This window comes from Manis pentadactyla, chromosome 12, assembly GCF_030020395.1.
Source record: "Manis pentadactyla isolate mManPen7 chromosome 12, mManPen7.hap1, whole genome shotgun sequence".
In the NCBI taxonomy this organism is placed as follows: Eukaryota; Metazoa; Chordata; class Mammalia; order Pholidota; family Manidae; genus Manis; species Manis pentadactyla.
In genome coordinates this window covers 76,257,870-76,275,228 of record NC_080030.1, presented here as the reverse complement: position 1 = coordinate 76,275,228, position 17,359 = coordinate 76,257,870, and the positions used below count along the sequence as shown (strand labels likewise).

Sequence of the window (17,359 nt, the reverse complement as noted above, 5' to 3'; positions counted from 1 at the left end):
TTATAAATATATGACATGATTTATATGTGTTTATCAGCAAAGGAGAATGAATAACTAACAATGATTGTGCAGATCTGTGCTTTTGAAATCTAAGGCTGAAGAGAAAAAGAAAAACCCCTCAAAAATGTAGAAATGCTTAGCCAGCCCTCGTAATAACTCATTATTTTCACCTTTTAGATATTTCCTGGAATTAGATCCAATAAGCATAAACATTTGAGTAAAACACTACACAGAAGAGAGAAATAGCTAAAGAAAGCAATGACAGGATTGTCAATCTGAAGCTGAGATAGGGACACCTGGGAATTAGCTCATCATATTGAACTTTAAAAAGGAATATTAAAGAGAATTAATTCAATTTGGAGGATCAAAAGGGGAGTACTAATTTAGCTCCTCTGCATGAAATATGCCTTCCTTATTCTTGTGACTGAAGGAAATACAACTTAAAACCACGTTTAATATAAAGTTTGAAAATAAGTATTATTGTTTGAATGACATTTTCACTGTTTCTCAAAGGTCCAAGGTCCACCTTCATCAGGATCATTTATAGGTGAGTAATTGTAAAAATGCAAATTGTTGGGTCACATCCCAGGCCTAGTGAATCTAACTCTGTGAAATATCCCCAGGCATCAGCATTTTAAGGAATTCCCCTCCCCTCATGTAACTCACATGCACATTAAAATCTGACAACCACTGTATGTCTTGCTTTTCTGTGTGAAACTGATTATCAAATATCCAGTTTACCAATGTGCCTTGCTTGTATTTAGATTTACATGACAAATAACAATTTTAAAACTTTGTATTTTATTTCCCTTCTTTGCTGTGGAACTGCACAGTGATGACTATTTCCTTTTATTCCATCACTCTTTCATTTTTGTATATTTTAAAAAGTATACTAAATATTTACCTTTGACCTAATTAAGAGTTACACAAGAATGTGAGTTACTTATAAAATTCACTTACCTTCAAGTCCTTATGCTTACTCAGAAAGTTCTTAACATTTATGATGAAAATTTTCAAGAAGAATCTATGCAGTGGATTCTGTTTAATTTCTAAGTGTTTCAAGGTTGGCCAAGGAGACTCCTGAGGTGGGCACCAGAAATGCCACTGAGATGGGAAGATATCAATGCTGAAGTGTCTGGGTACCTGATCACCTCTGAACAGAACAGAAAAACAAGTAGTCGGTCACCTGAAATTCATAGAGAATCTGCTATGGAGGTTATTTCCAGTAAACTAGCAGTGTTACTAAATTTAAACTTGGCCTGTGTTTGCTGCTCCTTGATTTAGCACAGTTGTCATTTAAAATTTCATGTCACTGTGAAGTCAGAATTGCATGATGCTGCTGCCTGCAGAGGATTCTGGTTGAATTCATATTGCTTTAATTGAGTATTTTTTCTAAACATTGCATCAAGCGGCATTACTAAATTTATTTTTGATATGCAGGTGCTATATTGTGGTGCTGAATTTCTTTCTAAGTCAAAGTTGATGAGGTCTCTTGGAAATATATCTTTACATGAGACTCTATCGTAACCCATAAAAGATTAAATGTGATAGTTTTACTAAATCCCCATGGAATCATCTGGTATTTCACTGTATTTTCTTTTGTACAGGGTAATGCTTGCCAAGATATTAGACATAAATAAAAGTAATATTCTTTCTAGTAAATATGTGTTGCCTACTCAGGAAAATCAAAATTCTAGGATCTTTGCTCAGTGAGTTAAGCAGATGTTGTTAATGGCTAATGGAAAAAGAGAATAAAACATCTATTTAAAAAATTGGTATTTAATCACGCAAATATTCTCCTAAAGGGTAGAGGAGACAACATACATAGATGAATACAAAGTCAAATACAAAATGACAAGAGTGTAATACACACATAAGAACAGAGTATGCTACAGAACAATAGATTTTCATGTTAGAACCTACTGTTTCACAACCCAAAAACCATTCTCAGTTTTCTTCTTCTTTGCTATGTCTCACAAATAGAGAACAGAAAATCAAACATTCACTTTATCAGTCTCCCTTACTTCTATGAATAGGCCATGTTATCTCATTCTGACCCATGAACTGTAAGAAGTATGCTGGGTAAGAAATTCAGGTAGGTATTTGTTTTTTTGATAAACAGAAAGATTCCTGTTCTTTTTCTTTATTTCATACAATTGCTTGCCTTGAATGAAGTTGTGATACTTGGAGGTAGAGCCATCATCTTGTCACCATGATGTAAAATACAATGAAAATCGATAGAAACACACAGATATAGGCTTTATTATTGAGGAGCAGCTGAACCAAGACTACTAACTGCTTCTTCTGGAATTCTACTTTTTTAAACTATTGGGTTTTCTGTTGCTTGCAAACAGAATCATTTCAAGCTGACAAAAAGTGCTCAAAAAGACATTTGTTAAGAAGTAAATGCCGCTATTATGACTATAGTGATAGCTACTTTTTTTACATTGCAGAGTAATCTTCAAGTTCTCATTCTATGGAGTCAAGGACAGCCTTCATTCTGACAAAATTTGGAACATGCCTTCTTTTTGATTTCTAGGAAATTCATGCATGTGGAAAATAATGGATCACAATGTGAGGGTAACTAATTAAAAGAAAATGAAATGGAAAGGCTAGTTTAGAGCTAGGTTTGGAGGTCCAATATTATGCTAAAAAAAAAGAGATTATCTTTGTTTCAGTGCTGAAGGTATCATAGTAACCAAAATTTGAGTGGAAGTTTTTGAAATTCCACCACAAAATTTATCCATTTCTTTCTAAATCCTGTTAATTCTTTGAAGTATGGTTCACATCCTTCACTTCATTACTGTCTTCCTTTCATCAGCATTTCTTAACCACATCTGGGCTTTCACTATCTCTTTCCTAGATTCCTGCTATAGACTCTTTAACAGATTTCTCTTGTTCTTAAACACTACAGTATGTCCTACAGTTACCTTAGGACTTAACTTCTTAAAACATTTCATTGGATCCCTCTTCTGTTCAGAACACAAGAGCTCTTTTAAGTTTATTGGATTACATCCAAGGTCTTTAACTTGGCATTTACACTTTCCTATAATATAGATTCTTCTAGATTTACTATCCCTCTTCCCTAACACTCTAGATGGTTTGGTGCAAGGATTTATCTCCATTCCAGAGGTGTACCCTAACTAGCTTAAGATAATCATGTATCTGTACTTACAATACCAAGAATGAGCACATAACCTTATGGGGCCATTGATCTCCATTCTGGAGTTTTCATTGCCCTAGTGCATAAACAAACAAACAAATAAGAAAAAATCTTTGTTCTTCTTGCTGTACATGAGCATGTGAACGAATATACAGTGTCTGGAACTACTAGCTGCCATTTTGGGATCATGAGAGGAGAACCTGCCAGAACTGAGTCAACAGCAAGGAAACAGTTGAAAAATAGGAAAAGAAGAACTGGGTTCAGAGCATGTTGTTTCACCACTGGACACAGACTTGCTTGAAGGTGGAATACTTGGAACTTATCAGTTATGTGTGAGTTTATAGATTCCTTTTTTTTTTCTTATTCAGCCAGTTTGGATTGGTATCTCTGTTACTTGCAACTAAGTTTTCTGAAACCTATTTTTATTTTTGTGTGCCTACCATTTCATTCATTTCTATTTTACTCTTTTTATTTATATTATGTTTTCATGATCCAGTCCTCTTCCCCCATGAAATGTTTCCAGATTCTTCTAATTCAGTGAGAGACCACCAATTTAAACTACTTTATTTTCCACTGTATATACTAGTATACGATGCTGTCATTATGATGACTCTCTAATTTTATCTTTAGTTTTATCTCCATATGTTTATATCTAATTGAACAGTTGACATGTCAAATTGGATGTCCTAAAAGCCCCTCAAACTAAATTTGTCCATAACTGTAATCATAAACACCTACCATTCAAATATAGCCTTCCTCTATTGTTCCCTGTTTTTGTAAACAGCACCATCAACATCAGTTGGATAAGCCAAAAACCAAGGTCTTCAACCTTTAAAAAAGGAATCAGAGTGGATTTGATCCTTCTTTTACCCCTCAGTCCCAGTATCTAGTTATCAAATCTTTTTTATTTTATTTCCTAAATAACTTTCAAATCTATCTGCTTTGTACCTTTTATCTCTTTATCTCCCCTCTTTCTTCTCCTCCTTTTCTACCATCACCACCACCCGAAGACCTTGTCTATTGCCTGAAATACTGCATAGATTTTTTATGTCTTCCAGGTCAGTTTGTTTCCTTCCAATATATTCTCTTTATGGTATTTAGGGTGATTTTAAAAACTACACAACTGGTTACGTGAGTATATACACATCAAAACTTAAGCTGTACACTAAGATTTGTGCATTTTACTGTACATACCTCAATAAAAAAATAAAAATACACAACTGATAATGTCAATCCCTTGTTTCAAAATCTTCAATGCTTTCCTACTGTTCTTAGGAAAAAGAACAAGGTCTCACATCATCCAATTACTACCTAACTCTCCAGCTTTATCTCCCTGGAGGACAATGACCATTTCTGTTTTAACTATAATGTTTTAACTATCCAGATTCCCTTAGCACATAGTAAGAACGTAGTAAATATTTGTTGAATTAATGAACAATTGCCTTGCTATGACTCTTGAACCATGAACCACCTTGTTATTTTTTTCTGTGTACTTTATTTTTTGAATCACCTATAAGTACACTGAAGGTAAAAAAGTGTCATATTTCTTGTAACCTGTAAGCAGAATGCTATGAAAATTGTAGGAGCTCAGAAGGTATTTGATTATATTATGTTGATATTTCTATTCTGATTTCATTTTAAAAGGTTAAAGTTCATTCTCTCACAATGGATAGGTTATCATTTGTCTGTAACATAAAAAATGAACAAGGGAAAATATATTATTATTCTGTCAAAAACATAGAAGTAAAAAATAGGAAACTTGTTTCTGATCACAATTCTACAGCATTTGCACAACTTAATTATAAAGGAGGTATTCTTCTGCATGACACAGAGAACCTTTCAGATAAGCCCTGAGTTATGTGGGCAAACACTCAGAGATCATGTTTATTATTTTCACTGTCATATTTTCAAATATTTTTTATGCCTCTTTGGAAATTTTTTATCTAAAAAAATACAAGCAAAATATCAATACTTAATATAATTAACAGCTGAAGTCTTTTTGAGTAGAGACTGAATACTTTGGAAAATAATTACCCCAAGTACAAATTAATTCCTAGTTATTGGGTATTCACCTGAAAAAGGGAAAAAGAACTTTGGAGATTCAAAGGTAGGTATGAACTTCTAGTATATACTATATACCAACATTACCTAAACTAAGAGAAACACTTTTTAGGGTAGCTTACGATAAGAACGTGGACTGGGAGCCTAAAAGCAATGACACAGTGGGACTGTGAGTATAGTATGCTGAACAGGAGGGCACAGGGATGCATGTTTTACAAGGGCTCCTGACTGTGTTAGCTGAGGCCAGGTAATGTTTTCCAAGTTAGAGAATGGTAGATAAAATTAGGATTGAGGGGATCTAGAAGGAGAAAAGGCCAGGAAATGTAAAAGTAGACAATGCAAACTTTGTGCCTGGATAAAATTCTTGAGGAGGTTTAACCTTCTTAAAAAATAGTTGAAGTTTGCTTAAGGCATATTATATAAGAGATAATTGCCTTTGGGTGTCTATAGAACTGTTGTTTGGTCATACATATCCTCTAGTTTTCTCAAGGTAGTGAATCTGTTGGGAGTTTGTAAAAATTAAAAAAAAACAAAGGAAGGAAAGGAGAGGAGCCTCTTGCAAGAACCGTACTCAAAGGATGACTACAAAGAGTCGTTATAAACATCAGAGAACAGACTCTTATAATTTTTCCTAGGGTGTAAAAAGGTATTTTAGGAAAGTAGTGATTCGTGATTTAATGTTCAAGTGCTTTTTCAGCAACATAAGCAATTCTACCAGGGTATAGTCATGGTTTCTTTTTTTCCATAACTTAAACTCCAAGGGGTTGTCTGAAGTTTACTTTGTTACTGTTTATTTTGTTCCTGTTCACATAAATAAAAAACGAGCTCAACTGCTTGATGGAAAGACAGATTCTTATGCTCTGATCTTCACACATGCTTTTTCCTGTATGAGGGCAAAACGGTTTTCAGATTTAAGGTATTTCACTTGCTAATCTTTTCTATTTGCTCATTTCTATATCTATTGACAATAGGGAATTTTTCCTTTTGCATAAGAATTTATGTATGTTCTGTAATTATAATACTCTTTGTATTTTTGAAAATATTGATTTTTTTGTTGAGTATGAGATTGCCAATGGATGCCATTGCCATCCTCCAATGCATGTGGTGAAGTTTTTAAAAACACATGGAATAAAGATGTTTGAAACAGTGCTAAAAAAAGAATATGAGATTGCCTATTTATGTATTCTTTATGTATGTTTTCCTCTCAATATTTTATAAATGTGAAAAGTTTTTATTTACCTACCTCTAGCTCAAATATTTAGAACACCTCATAACAGCAATGGGAAATAAATAAGTAAAAGCTGTGCATAAGACAACTATTATTATCCCTGGATGATCAACCTGCTGTGATGTTCTCAATAAAGGAGTGACTGAAAAGTTTGGAAGCTCCCAATTAAGGAGATCGGGGCATAATGCAATTACAAGGAGGCAGGATTGGAATGTGAGTGGAGAAGCTAACATTGTATTATGAAAGGGACAGGTTAACTAAAGAAAATCAGTAGTAATTAAAATCTTGTTTTCTTCTTGAGAAGATCCATCTCCCACAAAACAATTCTCACACAGAACCCTAGAGCTCTGTGGAACATGGCTTGACCACCACTAGTTTTGAGAATGAAGACGAGAAAGTTCAGGAATCAGAATCTACCAGTGTTGGTCAGGATTTACCAAGAGATCAGGATGCTGATCTCCTAGTTACTGGTGAAGTCAGTTATTTAAAATATTCCTAAGTCTCCCCTTTAGTCTTGGATGGCATTTCTCTCACACCATTCATGTTTACTGGTCAGCTGCCCAGTGACTGCTGTTTCATAAAGAAGCACCCTGGATAGAGGACACAAAGGACCCCAGTGCCTTGGACATAGTGGTAGAATGTTCTCCACTCATGAATTGACCTTCTTGTTCAGGTACTTCAGTCCCTTGTGAGTTGGACCAGAATGAAATTGCTTACTTGAGTTAAATTCTGAAGCTGACAGTGTGGAAATTCAAATTCTGAATGGTGTAAATTCCATAGAGGCATTATGGGGTTCATTAAGGATTACCATCCATCCCGCTCCTTCTAACATACTGACCTTCTTTATTCAGTGGTTCTGGCCTGGGCCTTTTTTCAGGTACTTGAAAAAGGTGATCATTAAAACACCTGCTATTCATGAATTACTCTATTCTTTGTTCTACAGTACAAGTGCTACAAATCATATACAATTTATATAAGGTAACACCTTATAGTCATAGACACTCAGTTCAACTATCTAATTAAATAAATAAGTCCTTACTGGAGACTTGTAATAGGTTGAAAATTGTGTGAATGTATATAGTTCTACTCATAAGTCATAGAATATTTTTTGTACTTATGAGTTTTTCTTAGTTAAATGTTTATTCTTTACTCCCAACTACTTTAAACTGCATTTGTGTATTTATTTACTTTAAATTAATTAATTGTGTATTTACTTTAAATTTACTTTTAATTATTTATTTTTTAATAAATTATTTACTTTTACTTTTAAGTAATACTAATTTATTTACTTTTTATTTTAATTAAGGGTTAGCAACTATACCTTCAACATTTCTCTGCCAACAGAGGAATGTCTGGCTTATGGCGAATGCTTAATGCAGGATGATAATCCACTGCCAATAAAATTTTGAATGAATTCAAAAAGAGAAAAATGTTTCTAGCCTTTATCTACTATCATTTTCATTTATTTCTGGCTCTGGGAAAACAAGATTTACATTACTTCTGAGCATAGGCATTATGCATTTAGAGACACTTTTCCATTTCTCCACAAGATAAAATATATGCCACATAAAAATTGTTCAGTGGAACCTCTTCAGAGGAGTGAGCTTGAGTTAATGACAATGTTTCTGATGCCAAACTTCCTATTCTTCCCACTTCCTCAAAGCCCCGCACACTCCCTGACCTGAGGGATGGGGAGGCTTATGACCTCATGATGTCCATCCTGTTCCAGTTGCCTTTCTTTGATTCATAAACCATCACTCATAAAGCACTAATTTCCTCTCAGTTAACACTGGTTGACTCTTTTGAATTTATTTTTAATCCTCATCTAAAAATATCTCAGTGAAAAGAAATAACCCTAAACCCTTCAATGTTAAAAGCAGGAATGTCAGATGTGGGAGTGGGGAGTGGAGAGGAGACATTTGGCAGCTGTCCACTGGTGGTGAAAAATATTATTTGGAATGATTGTTGAAATGATCCCAAACACAAGACCGATGTTGCTGTTCCGATTTAAATCCTTCATGAACTGGAGTAGATGTGCAGATATATTTTTGTAATTTAAAGTGTAAAAAAGCCCACCATGTAATCTGGACTCTTTTCTCTATGTAATTATAGTCATTTTCTAAAGTGTCTAGTATGAAAACACAGAGCCATAACTGTAGTTTTCAGTAATATCTTGTAAAAACAGCATCTCAGAGCTTAAACTCCAGTAAGCTGTTCTCAGTACTCTATCACCCCCAAAACTACCTAAACTGTTTTCTGTTTGGAGGTGAGTGCTAATCACACCAGTGTTGAAAGTGAAAAGTGCTCTGGGTTCTTCCCCAAAAGCATTATTTCGAGTGCCATCCCTGGGACTGGCCATGTTGCCAGAGGAAGAAGGAAGCACAGGGCATTTTCCCAGAATGCTCTTGATGTCAATGGGCTACACAATCAGAGCAATGAATCACCACTGAAAAGGCATGCAATAAGCAGAACATGATTAAAAAAGAGAAAAGAAATCATGAGGTGATTCATAGCATTTAAAAGAAACATCTTTCAGTTCTTTAAGCTCTGCCTGTGTATTTAAAGAAACATCAGATATTTTTAGACTGCAAAGAACAGACCTCCCAATTCTTGCTAGGACCCTTTATCTTCAGTTTAAATAGACAATAATCGCTTTCTCAAAATACCCTCTTTGATAAACCTTGCTTGGACAGTTTAGTGTGGAAAAGTCAAAACTTTCTTTTAGGCAGTTACAAGTTTAATCAGGTCAAGAACAGATAAACACTGTTAGTGTTGCTTTTTTTTTTCTCCTCACTTTATCCATTCTTTGCCTCTGCTCCTTGTAGTACTTCTGAAGCAATATTCTCCCTTTTATCTACTTTCATTATGCATTCTCTCTACAACCACCCACAATATTTTAATTTTTTTTAAAGAAAATAAACACTGAGAAAGACAACTTTTCCATTCAATTTTTCTATCATGAAGGGTCCTGGGGTCTTATCAGGGTCATAATGTAGAAATATATCCACGTGGTAATAAGATCTCAGGTAATACCCCTTTACTGTATTGATTTTGTAAAAAAGCCACAGCCTTGTTGTCAGACTTTGGAGCATGGTGGTGACTCTCCGTAAGAGATTTTGAAAGGCATGGTGGAACATCTCCAGCTGAGCTAGACTCAGCGATTACATGGGGGTGTGCAGTAGAGAACTGTTAGAACAAGGTGAGGAGCTGCAGCATGGTGATATGATGAGATCCTGGAGCCATAAACACAATCATTTTCCCCAAAAAAGTCATAATATAAACATCTCAGAAAGACATATAAGACTACATTATTTCAATTAATTTTCCTTCTGCTCTATATTATAAGATCCATGTGGCAGGTGTCTTGTATCCTCAGAAGCAAGTTCAATACATAGTCTGTAACTTCAGGGTCTAATATGGAAGCTACCAGTCACTTGTGGCTTTTTAGCACTTGAAATGCGACTAGTCCAAACTGAGATGTGCTATTAGGTGAAAAATACATGCTGGATTTTGAAGATTGAGTGCAAAAAAAGGGGAATATATCTCATCATCATTATAAATAAAATATCTTATTAATAACTTTAATATTGATTACATATCAAAGTGATGATACTTTTGATGTTTTTGATTAAATAAAATGTATTATTAAATTTAATTTTTACATGTTTGCCTTTTTAGAATGTGGCTACTAGAATATTTAAAATTCCGTATGTGATTCACAACATATTTCTATTAAACATCATTTGTCTAAAGACCTCAATTTTTTTTTTTTTTTAGATAATTATTTTTTATTGAAGGGTAGTTGACACACAGTATTACATTACATTAGTTTCAGGTGTACAACACAGTGATTCAACATTTATATACATGATAATTCTAGGTACCAGCTATCACCATACCAAGTTGTTACAATATTTTGACTATATTCCTTATGCTATACATTACATCCCGGTTACTTATTTATTTTACAATTGGAAGTGTGTACTTTTTTTTGGTTGTTGTTGTTAGGGCATCTCTCATATTTATTGATCAAATGGTTGTTAACAACAATAAAATTCTGTATAGGGGAGTCAATGCTCAATGCACAATCATTAATCCACCCCAAGCCTAATTTTCGTCAGTCTCCCATCTTGTAAGACATAACGAACAAGTTCTAACATGGAGAACAAATTCTTACATAGTGAATAAGTTACATGGTGAACAGTACAAGGGTAAAGACCTCAATTTTATGTGTTAAATGAACAGCAAGTGAATGAATGGATGAATGAATGATTGGTCATTCATGACAGCATCTAGAGCTGACTCTAACAGAATGAATACTAGCTAACTTTTGATAGGATGATAGTCAAGAAAAAGGTCAACAACTGTAGTAGGCTTTACCAGTGTCCCCAGGACTTTACCTCTTCCAGCATCCATGTCCACTGCTTTGCAGTTTGCTCCATAAGGAAGTAGAGTATCTTTCCCTACTCCCTTTTCTTTGGGTTTGGTCATGTGGCTAAGGTTGAACAATGAAGCATTAGACAGCCTGAAGCAACCAAAGGCTTGAACAATGCTTGCATGTTGGTGGTTTGTTCTCCAGCACTTCTCTATTGTGACAATTTTCCTAGGCAGGAAGAGGTTGGAAGCCATGTACAATAGAACTAAACTGCTCCAGCAGGACCAAGCCTAAACCTCAGGTGGTCCCCAAGCCACATGAGCAAACAGAGAAGCTACACAGCTCAGTACAGACTAGAGCAACCAAACCCACCCCAAACGACTGGCAAGCTCATGAGCTAGATGCATGCTTATTAGTGTATTCTGCTGAGATTTTGTGGCTGTTTGAAATACCTAACTAGAGAGAAGTATAATTTTTAGAACTGAGTTTTCATTTTTTTATGTGACAATTCATTGGAGACCTTACAGTCATACCTGAAAATCCTCCTCTCTCTAGCTTCTTAGATAAAATGTATTTGGCCCATATGACAAGTATGATGTCTACAGAATATTCTAGCAGAAGCTGGACAAATTCACCCTAGAAGTGTAACTCATTGGTCATTGTGGGGATTTTTAAGGTAAGCATCAGCACAGATGCTAAAACTTAAATGGAACTGAGTAGCACAGCATGATTCTTACTTTTTAAGCAAGTGGTAGATTTGTTTAAAAGGCCCATCCAGTGGATGTTCCTAGGCTTTTTGCTGTTTGTGAAAAACTGTTAGTATATGAACTGTTCATTCCACTGCTTGCTGAAGATGATATTAGTTTTGTTCTCTTGAGTCATCCTATCCTGTCCCCTCCACATACTCTGGGGAGGGTCCTCCTCCAGCCTGATGGGTCCTTTGGCTCCTGTGATGCTGAATAAGAAGGTTGACAATGAGGTAGAACTGGAATTATGGGTAGAAAAGTAGAAGGATAAGATTAGGAAACCCATGTCCTTTTTTAAAGCAGCAAAGCTGAAGAAGATCAGAGATTGTGGAGGGTTTTATGAAAGAGTTTTAAATGAGAGTCAGAGAAAGTGAGCTTGTAAGGGATAGGACAGAAAAGAAAATGAGAATTCAACAAATGTTCCTACAAGTTTTTTTGTTTAAATTTTTTTTTGTGTGATGTGGAAAATACAGCAGAAAACTTGAGTTAATTAGTTACTTAAAAAAAAAAAAATACTAGCTCTCTGAGACTGGCTTCTGTGGATTATAGTTTCTGCCAGGGATGATCTTGCCTAAAAAGCTTAATATGGAATGGGGTCATAAAAAGACGGCAAGCATGAAGAACACACAGGACCTACAGTGACACTCACTTCCCATATCGCTTACTAGCTGTGTGACTGCAATTACTAAGCCATTCCAAGGCTCATTTACTTGATTTAAACCACTGAGAAAAATAATATATTTCTTAGGTTGATCTCAAGACTAAATAAGATATTAAATATTAACAATTTCTATCTCATTTCTTACACAGAAATGCTTGTAGTCACTGTTAAAGTTGACCCACAAGCTGTGCTCCAAAGTCAGGAGCAGTAGCTGACTGTTAAGCAGTTGCTAACTGACAAAGACAGCTGTGTTTTCTTTATGGTTACCTTTGTGGAAGCCCAAAGAAATGAGGCTCCTAACTAGCCATGATGGACATGGAGCGACCCAAGGTGGAGCTGACTCAGGTGTTGGGAAACTCAACAAATAAAGTGACTACTTCTGGGGACCTTTTTAAATTAAGTCTTTGAAAGGTCACCTTACATGCTTTCTATATTCTCTCCTAAGTTACTCTGAGAAGACAGCAGAGGTATACCCACGATCAAAATGATATTATACATATTATTTTCAATAGTGACATTTGATAACATACAGTATTACTACATGGGAACTGACTTACTGTGGCCTGACAGAATTCTACTTTTCACTAGCAGGACAACCAGTGAATTATAAAGTGGCATCTAAGTTTTAGATACTGTTCAGCATAAAAGAGCTATATGGAGACGTATAGAAAATGCATTGGTGATTGATGGTTTGAAATTACAATACAGAATTGAAAGCTGATACTCTATAGGCAGCATCTTGCCCAAGATTGCACTGAATATAAAAATAAAATGAGATTAAGATGATAAACATGTTTTCTGGAAACTGAAGAAAACAAAAAACAAGATAACATCATGCTTCTGACTTTATAAGATGAGGATTTAGAGAGAATGAGAAGTACTGTGCGATCTAACACACAGCTTTGAGACAGGGATAAATTCGAAAAATTCACCTGGTTCTTCTCATGTATTTGTGAATAATGCTTAAACATTAAATGGCAAGTCAGGATCATCATCAACAATAATGTCTTGGTATGCAGCCAGCCTACTAGCATAGATTGCCACACTGGACCTCCACAGATAAGAAGAATAGATGACAACAGGGTTATGGAGCAGGTGGAGTTTGGTGAGCTGATGTGGGGACAGCCAAAAGCTGTGCAGACAGTTATAGTCTTGCAAGGACACTGCAACACAATTTCAAGGTACATTGTGGAGAGCAGTAGACTGGTGGGAAGCAAGAGGCCTGACAGATTGCTCTGACACATAATGGTCGGGGAGAGTGGCCTCATTTCCAAGGCAAAATATCAAGCAAACCTGGTACAAAGAGCAGTCTCTTACCTAGGCTCTGCTATTTTTCTCACTGGTTTAAATTGAGTAGAAGCCACAGATAAACAAGACAATCATTAGGAATATACAGGTAGGAAAGGAAAGTGGCATGTATGTGATGTCCAAACTAGAGAAGTTACACTAGAACCAAATCTCCTGGAAAATACTATGCACTTTGTACTGACATAAAGGTAGAAGTTTTGTGCAAGAGGCCCAGGAAACATTTCAGTCAAGTCTCATGATCCTCTAGAAGCTGTGGCATAATGATGGGGCAGCATTTCTTCCGGCTTTGTATGCAGGCAGATAGACTAAAGATTCTTACAAACTGAGCCTGAGAATTCTCAGTGGCTATAACCAGTGTAAATAAATAATGCTTCATATATGTGCTGTATTATGTCCTCTGTTAATATGTTCATTTAACTTTCTGGAAGAGTGTCCAGCACTCAATCATCTCTGTGATTACCAGCAAAGGGAAGCATGTCACACAGCAGTATTCCATCAACTAAATCACTAGGGTGGGTGAGGATTACTGAAAACTTTGCAGGCATGGCTAAGCCACATGAGTTTTGTAATTTGACAGATATCATCTCTGCTTAAGTCGCAGTGTTTTTGTGAGGATCAGAAGTGATAATATCTATAGACATGATTTGTAATCCATTGAACATTATACACACATACTGCCACACATACTGATTACATTGCCTTACAGTGTAATAAAGAGGGCTTCAACAGCAGACCTATTGGAAATTGCTCTTCAACTCATCTCAGCTTTAAGTAGACAACAATATAGTTTGCCACTCACTTAAGCTACTAAGGTAAATAAAAAGTGAAGTTACTGATAACTTAACAGCATTTACGCAGCAGTGCTCCTATTAAGAGAAAAAAGGAACAAACTTTCCTCCTCTTGTCCTAATAGTCCTCAGGAAAACCATCTTTCCACTTAAAATCAAGTTTTATATTGGCTAGTTTGTTTAGACTTCATACAACTTTTGAATGTAAGGCTGGGCATTGTTTATGTGTAAGCACTGAAAAGAACATGGGTCGTGTTCTGCTCTAGTCAATTAACAGAAGCACCTTTCCAGAGAAAGTATTTTTTTTAGCTTGTAACTTTATAGACAAAAAACCCTGAAAAAACAAAAACTGAAAAAACCAACAACTTTGAATTAAAAAGTAGACTCTAATCTTCTCCCATGACCTGGTTTATTTATTGTGGTAATGGGAATAAGTAAGAATAGATTTAAAGAAAGCTCTTCTTTTTCAGTTTTCTTTTATTTTTAATCAGAGTTCCTAACTAAATAAAGCCATTTTCATATATCTCTTCCTTAATTTTGTTTCCTTTGCCTTTAGTGTGGAATTGGTAATTCTCTCAACTGTTGGTTATTGTTTTTTCTCTTTCCAAGTACCGTGTGGATAACCCTCTACGTTTAGTCTTTGCAACACAGTAGTCCTTCAGCTTTCATGAACTTAACACAAGGGACCACGGGAAGAGAGCTCTATCGTTTTGTAGTGGTGCCCATTTGAATTGGGGGCACCAGCAACTCAGGTAATGACAGAGTTGACCCAATGGCCACCAAATAGATGAGGCTGTTTTCTACTTGTTCTTTAGTGTAGAAAACAACTGTGAATCTTCAAGAGAAACGAGAGATAGATAAGCCAAGAATGAGAGATCAACTTAAGTAGAAAATGAACTTGAGGTCTGAGTCTAGTCCAAGAAACAAGGGTGATTGACAGACATAGATTTTGAAGAAAGCACCAGAGCTTCTACAGTTTGTAATCCACAAATTTTGTGATTCCAACGTACTGAAATTATTGTTTTCCCAGTGCCCTTGAACACTGTTACCTCCGATATTTGCATTTCTGTTCTTTTTAAAATATGTGTATTTTTTTCTATTGTGCATACTGGATAGCTCAGTCTATGTGAGTGTAAATAACACTGAACAGACCCTAATTTTTATTATTTATTTTTGAAGCCAACAGAATAATTGTTTTTCCAACTGAATTTAAAAACCTAAATTTTTAAAATTAATAAGTAATAATATATGAAATATTCACCATGGGTTCCATCAATTACATATTCTTATAGATGGTGATCTCATTTTTGTAACTAAACATACAGAGAACAGTTGAAAATGAAAGACTAACTACCTTGATTAGAATACAGTATTATGAAGGATTGCAATAAAAGGTATGATCTCTAAACAAGAAGCAAGCAACTAACAGTTTGCTAACAGAAAGTTCTATAGCTTTTCAAGATTAACACAGCAAATAATTCCAATATTTGCCAGATAGTCTGAGAAAAGAGTACATGGGCAGCATACTGTTGTGCACTACTTCATTTGGTAGATGGTTCATTTATTCATCAAATATTTATTGAATGCCTGCTATGGGACCTGGAACTGGGCTACATTGCAGGGATAAAATAAGAAGGAAAACCAGACAAGGTCTCTTCTTTCATGAAGCTACTGTCTAATGTTGAATGATTCAAACAATTAAAATTTTAATTTTCAAAAAAAAGGCATATTGGTAGGAAAATAAAAATGGCAATAATTAAAATAAAAGCTAATTATTGTCACTTTCTACAGTTCTGATATGCATGAATCTCAGTTAATATGGTACTGGGCAAAGCCAGGATCACCTATATCGTCTGGTTTAGTCCAGAGCAGAATTTTTAAGTTGAAAGCATTGTTTATTAAATCTTGTGTCTACCCTGATTTGTTTTTTAATATTTTTTGTGTATATGCCATATGAGGACATGGGAGAAACTTCTGGTGGTCCCTGCTGAGTGCTACTCAGCTTTTCAGGCTTGTGAAGACAAGACCATTTAATTAACAAAATACATGAAATAACTTCCTTGTGATTTCCTCTCTCTTCTCCCTACTTAAGAAATGTGTTACATACCAAAAACTCAACCTACAGAAATTCATTGCTGTGTCTATGCTTTCCTATTTTATTTTTATTTTTTATTATGGTGTCATTAATATACAATCACATGAGCAACATTGTGGTTACTAGATTCCCCCATTATCAAGTCCCCACCACATACCCCATTACAGTCACTGTCCATCAGCACAGTAAGATGCTACAGTCACTACTTGCCTTCCCTGTGCTATACTGCCTTTCCCATTCCCCACTCCCTACATTATGTGTGCTAATCATAATGCCCCTTAATCTCCTTATTCCTCCCTTCCCACCCATCCCCCACACAGTCCCTTTCCCTTTGGTGACTGTTAGTGCATTCTTGGGTTCCGTGAATCTGCTGCTGTTTTGTTCCTTCAGCTTTTGCTTTGTTGTTATACTCCACAGATGAGTGAAATCATTTGGTACTTATCTTTCTTCACCTGGCTTATTTCACTGAGCATAATACCCTCTAGCTCCATCCATGTTGTTGCAAAGGGTAGGATTTGTTTTTTTCTCATGGCTGAATAATATTCCATTGTGTATATGTACTATATCTTCTTTTTCTTTTTTTTTAAATTTTTTTTTATTGAAGGGTAGTTGACAACAGTACTGCATTACATTAGTTTCAGGTGTACAACACAGTGATTCAACATTTATATACATGATAATTCTAGGTACCAGGTATCACCATACCAAATTGTTACAATATTTTGACTATATTCCTTATGCTATACATTACATCCCGGTTACTTATTTATTTTACAATTGGAAGTGTGTTTATATATATATATATTGTGAGGGCATCTCTCATATTTATTGATCAAATAGTTGTTAACCACAATAAATTTCTGTATAGGGGGGTCAATACTCAATGCACAATCATTAATCCACCCCAAGCCTAATTATCATCAGTCTCCAATCT

General features: G+C 35.3%; 1 protein-coding gene across 1 annotated transcript in view; it reads right to left on the bottom strand.

Moving 5' to 3' along the window:
- Positions 1 to 17,359, bottom strand: part of LOC118916487 (uncharacterized) — a 124,265-nt gene that overhangs the window by 11,132 nt on the left and 95,774 nt on the right. The window contains exon 5 of the mRNA XM_057489234.1: positions 961 to 1,153. Within this exon, the coding sequence (XP_057345217.1) occupies positions 961 to 1,153 (193 nt within the window). The remainder of the gene's footprint in view (positions 1 to 960; positions 1,154 to 17,359) is intronic.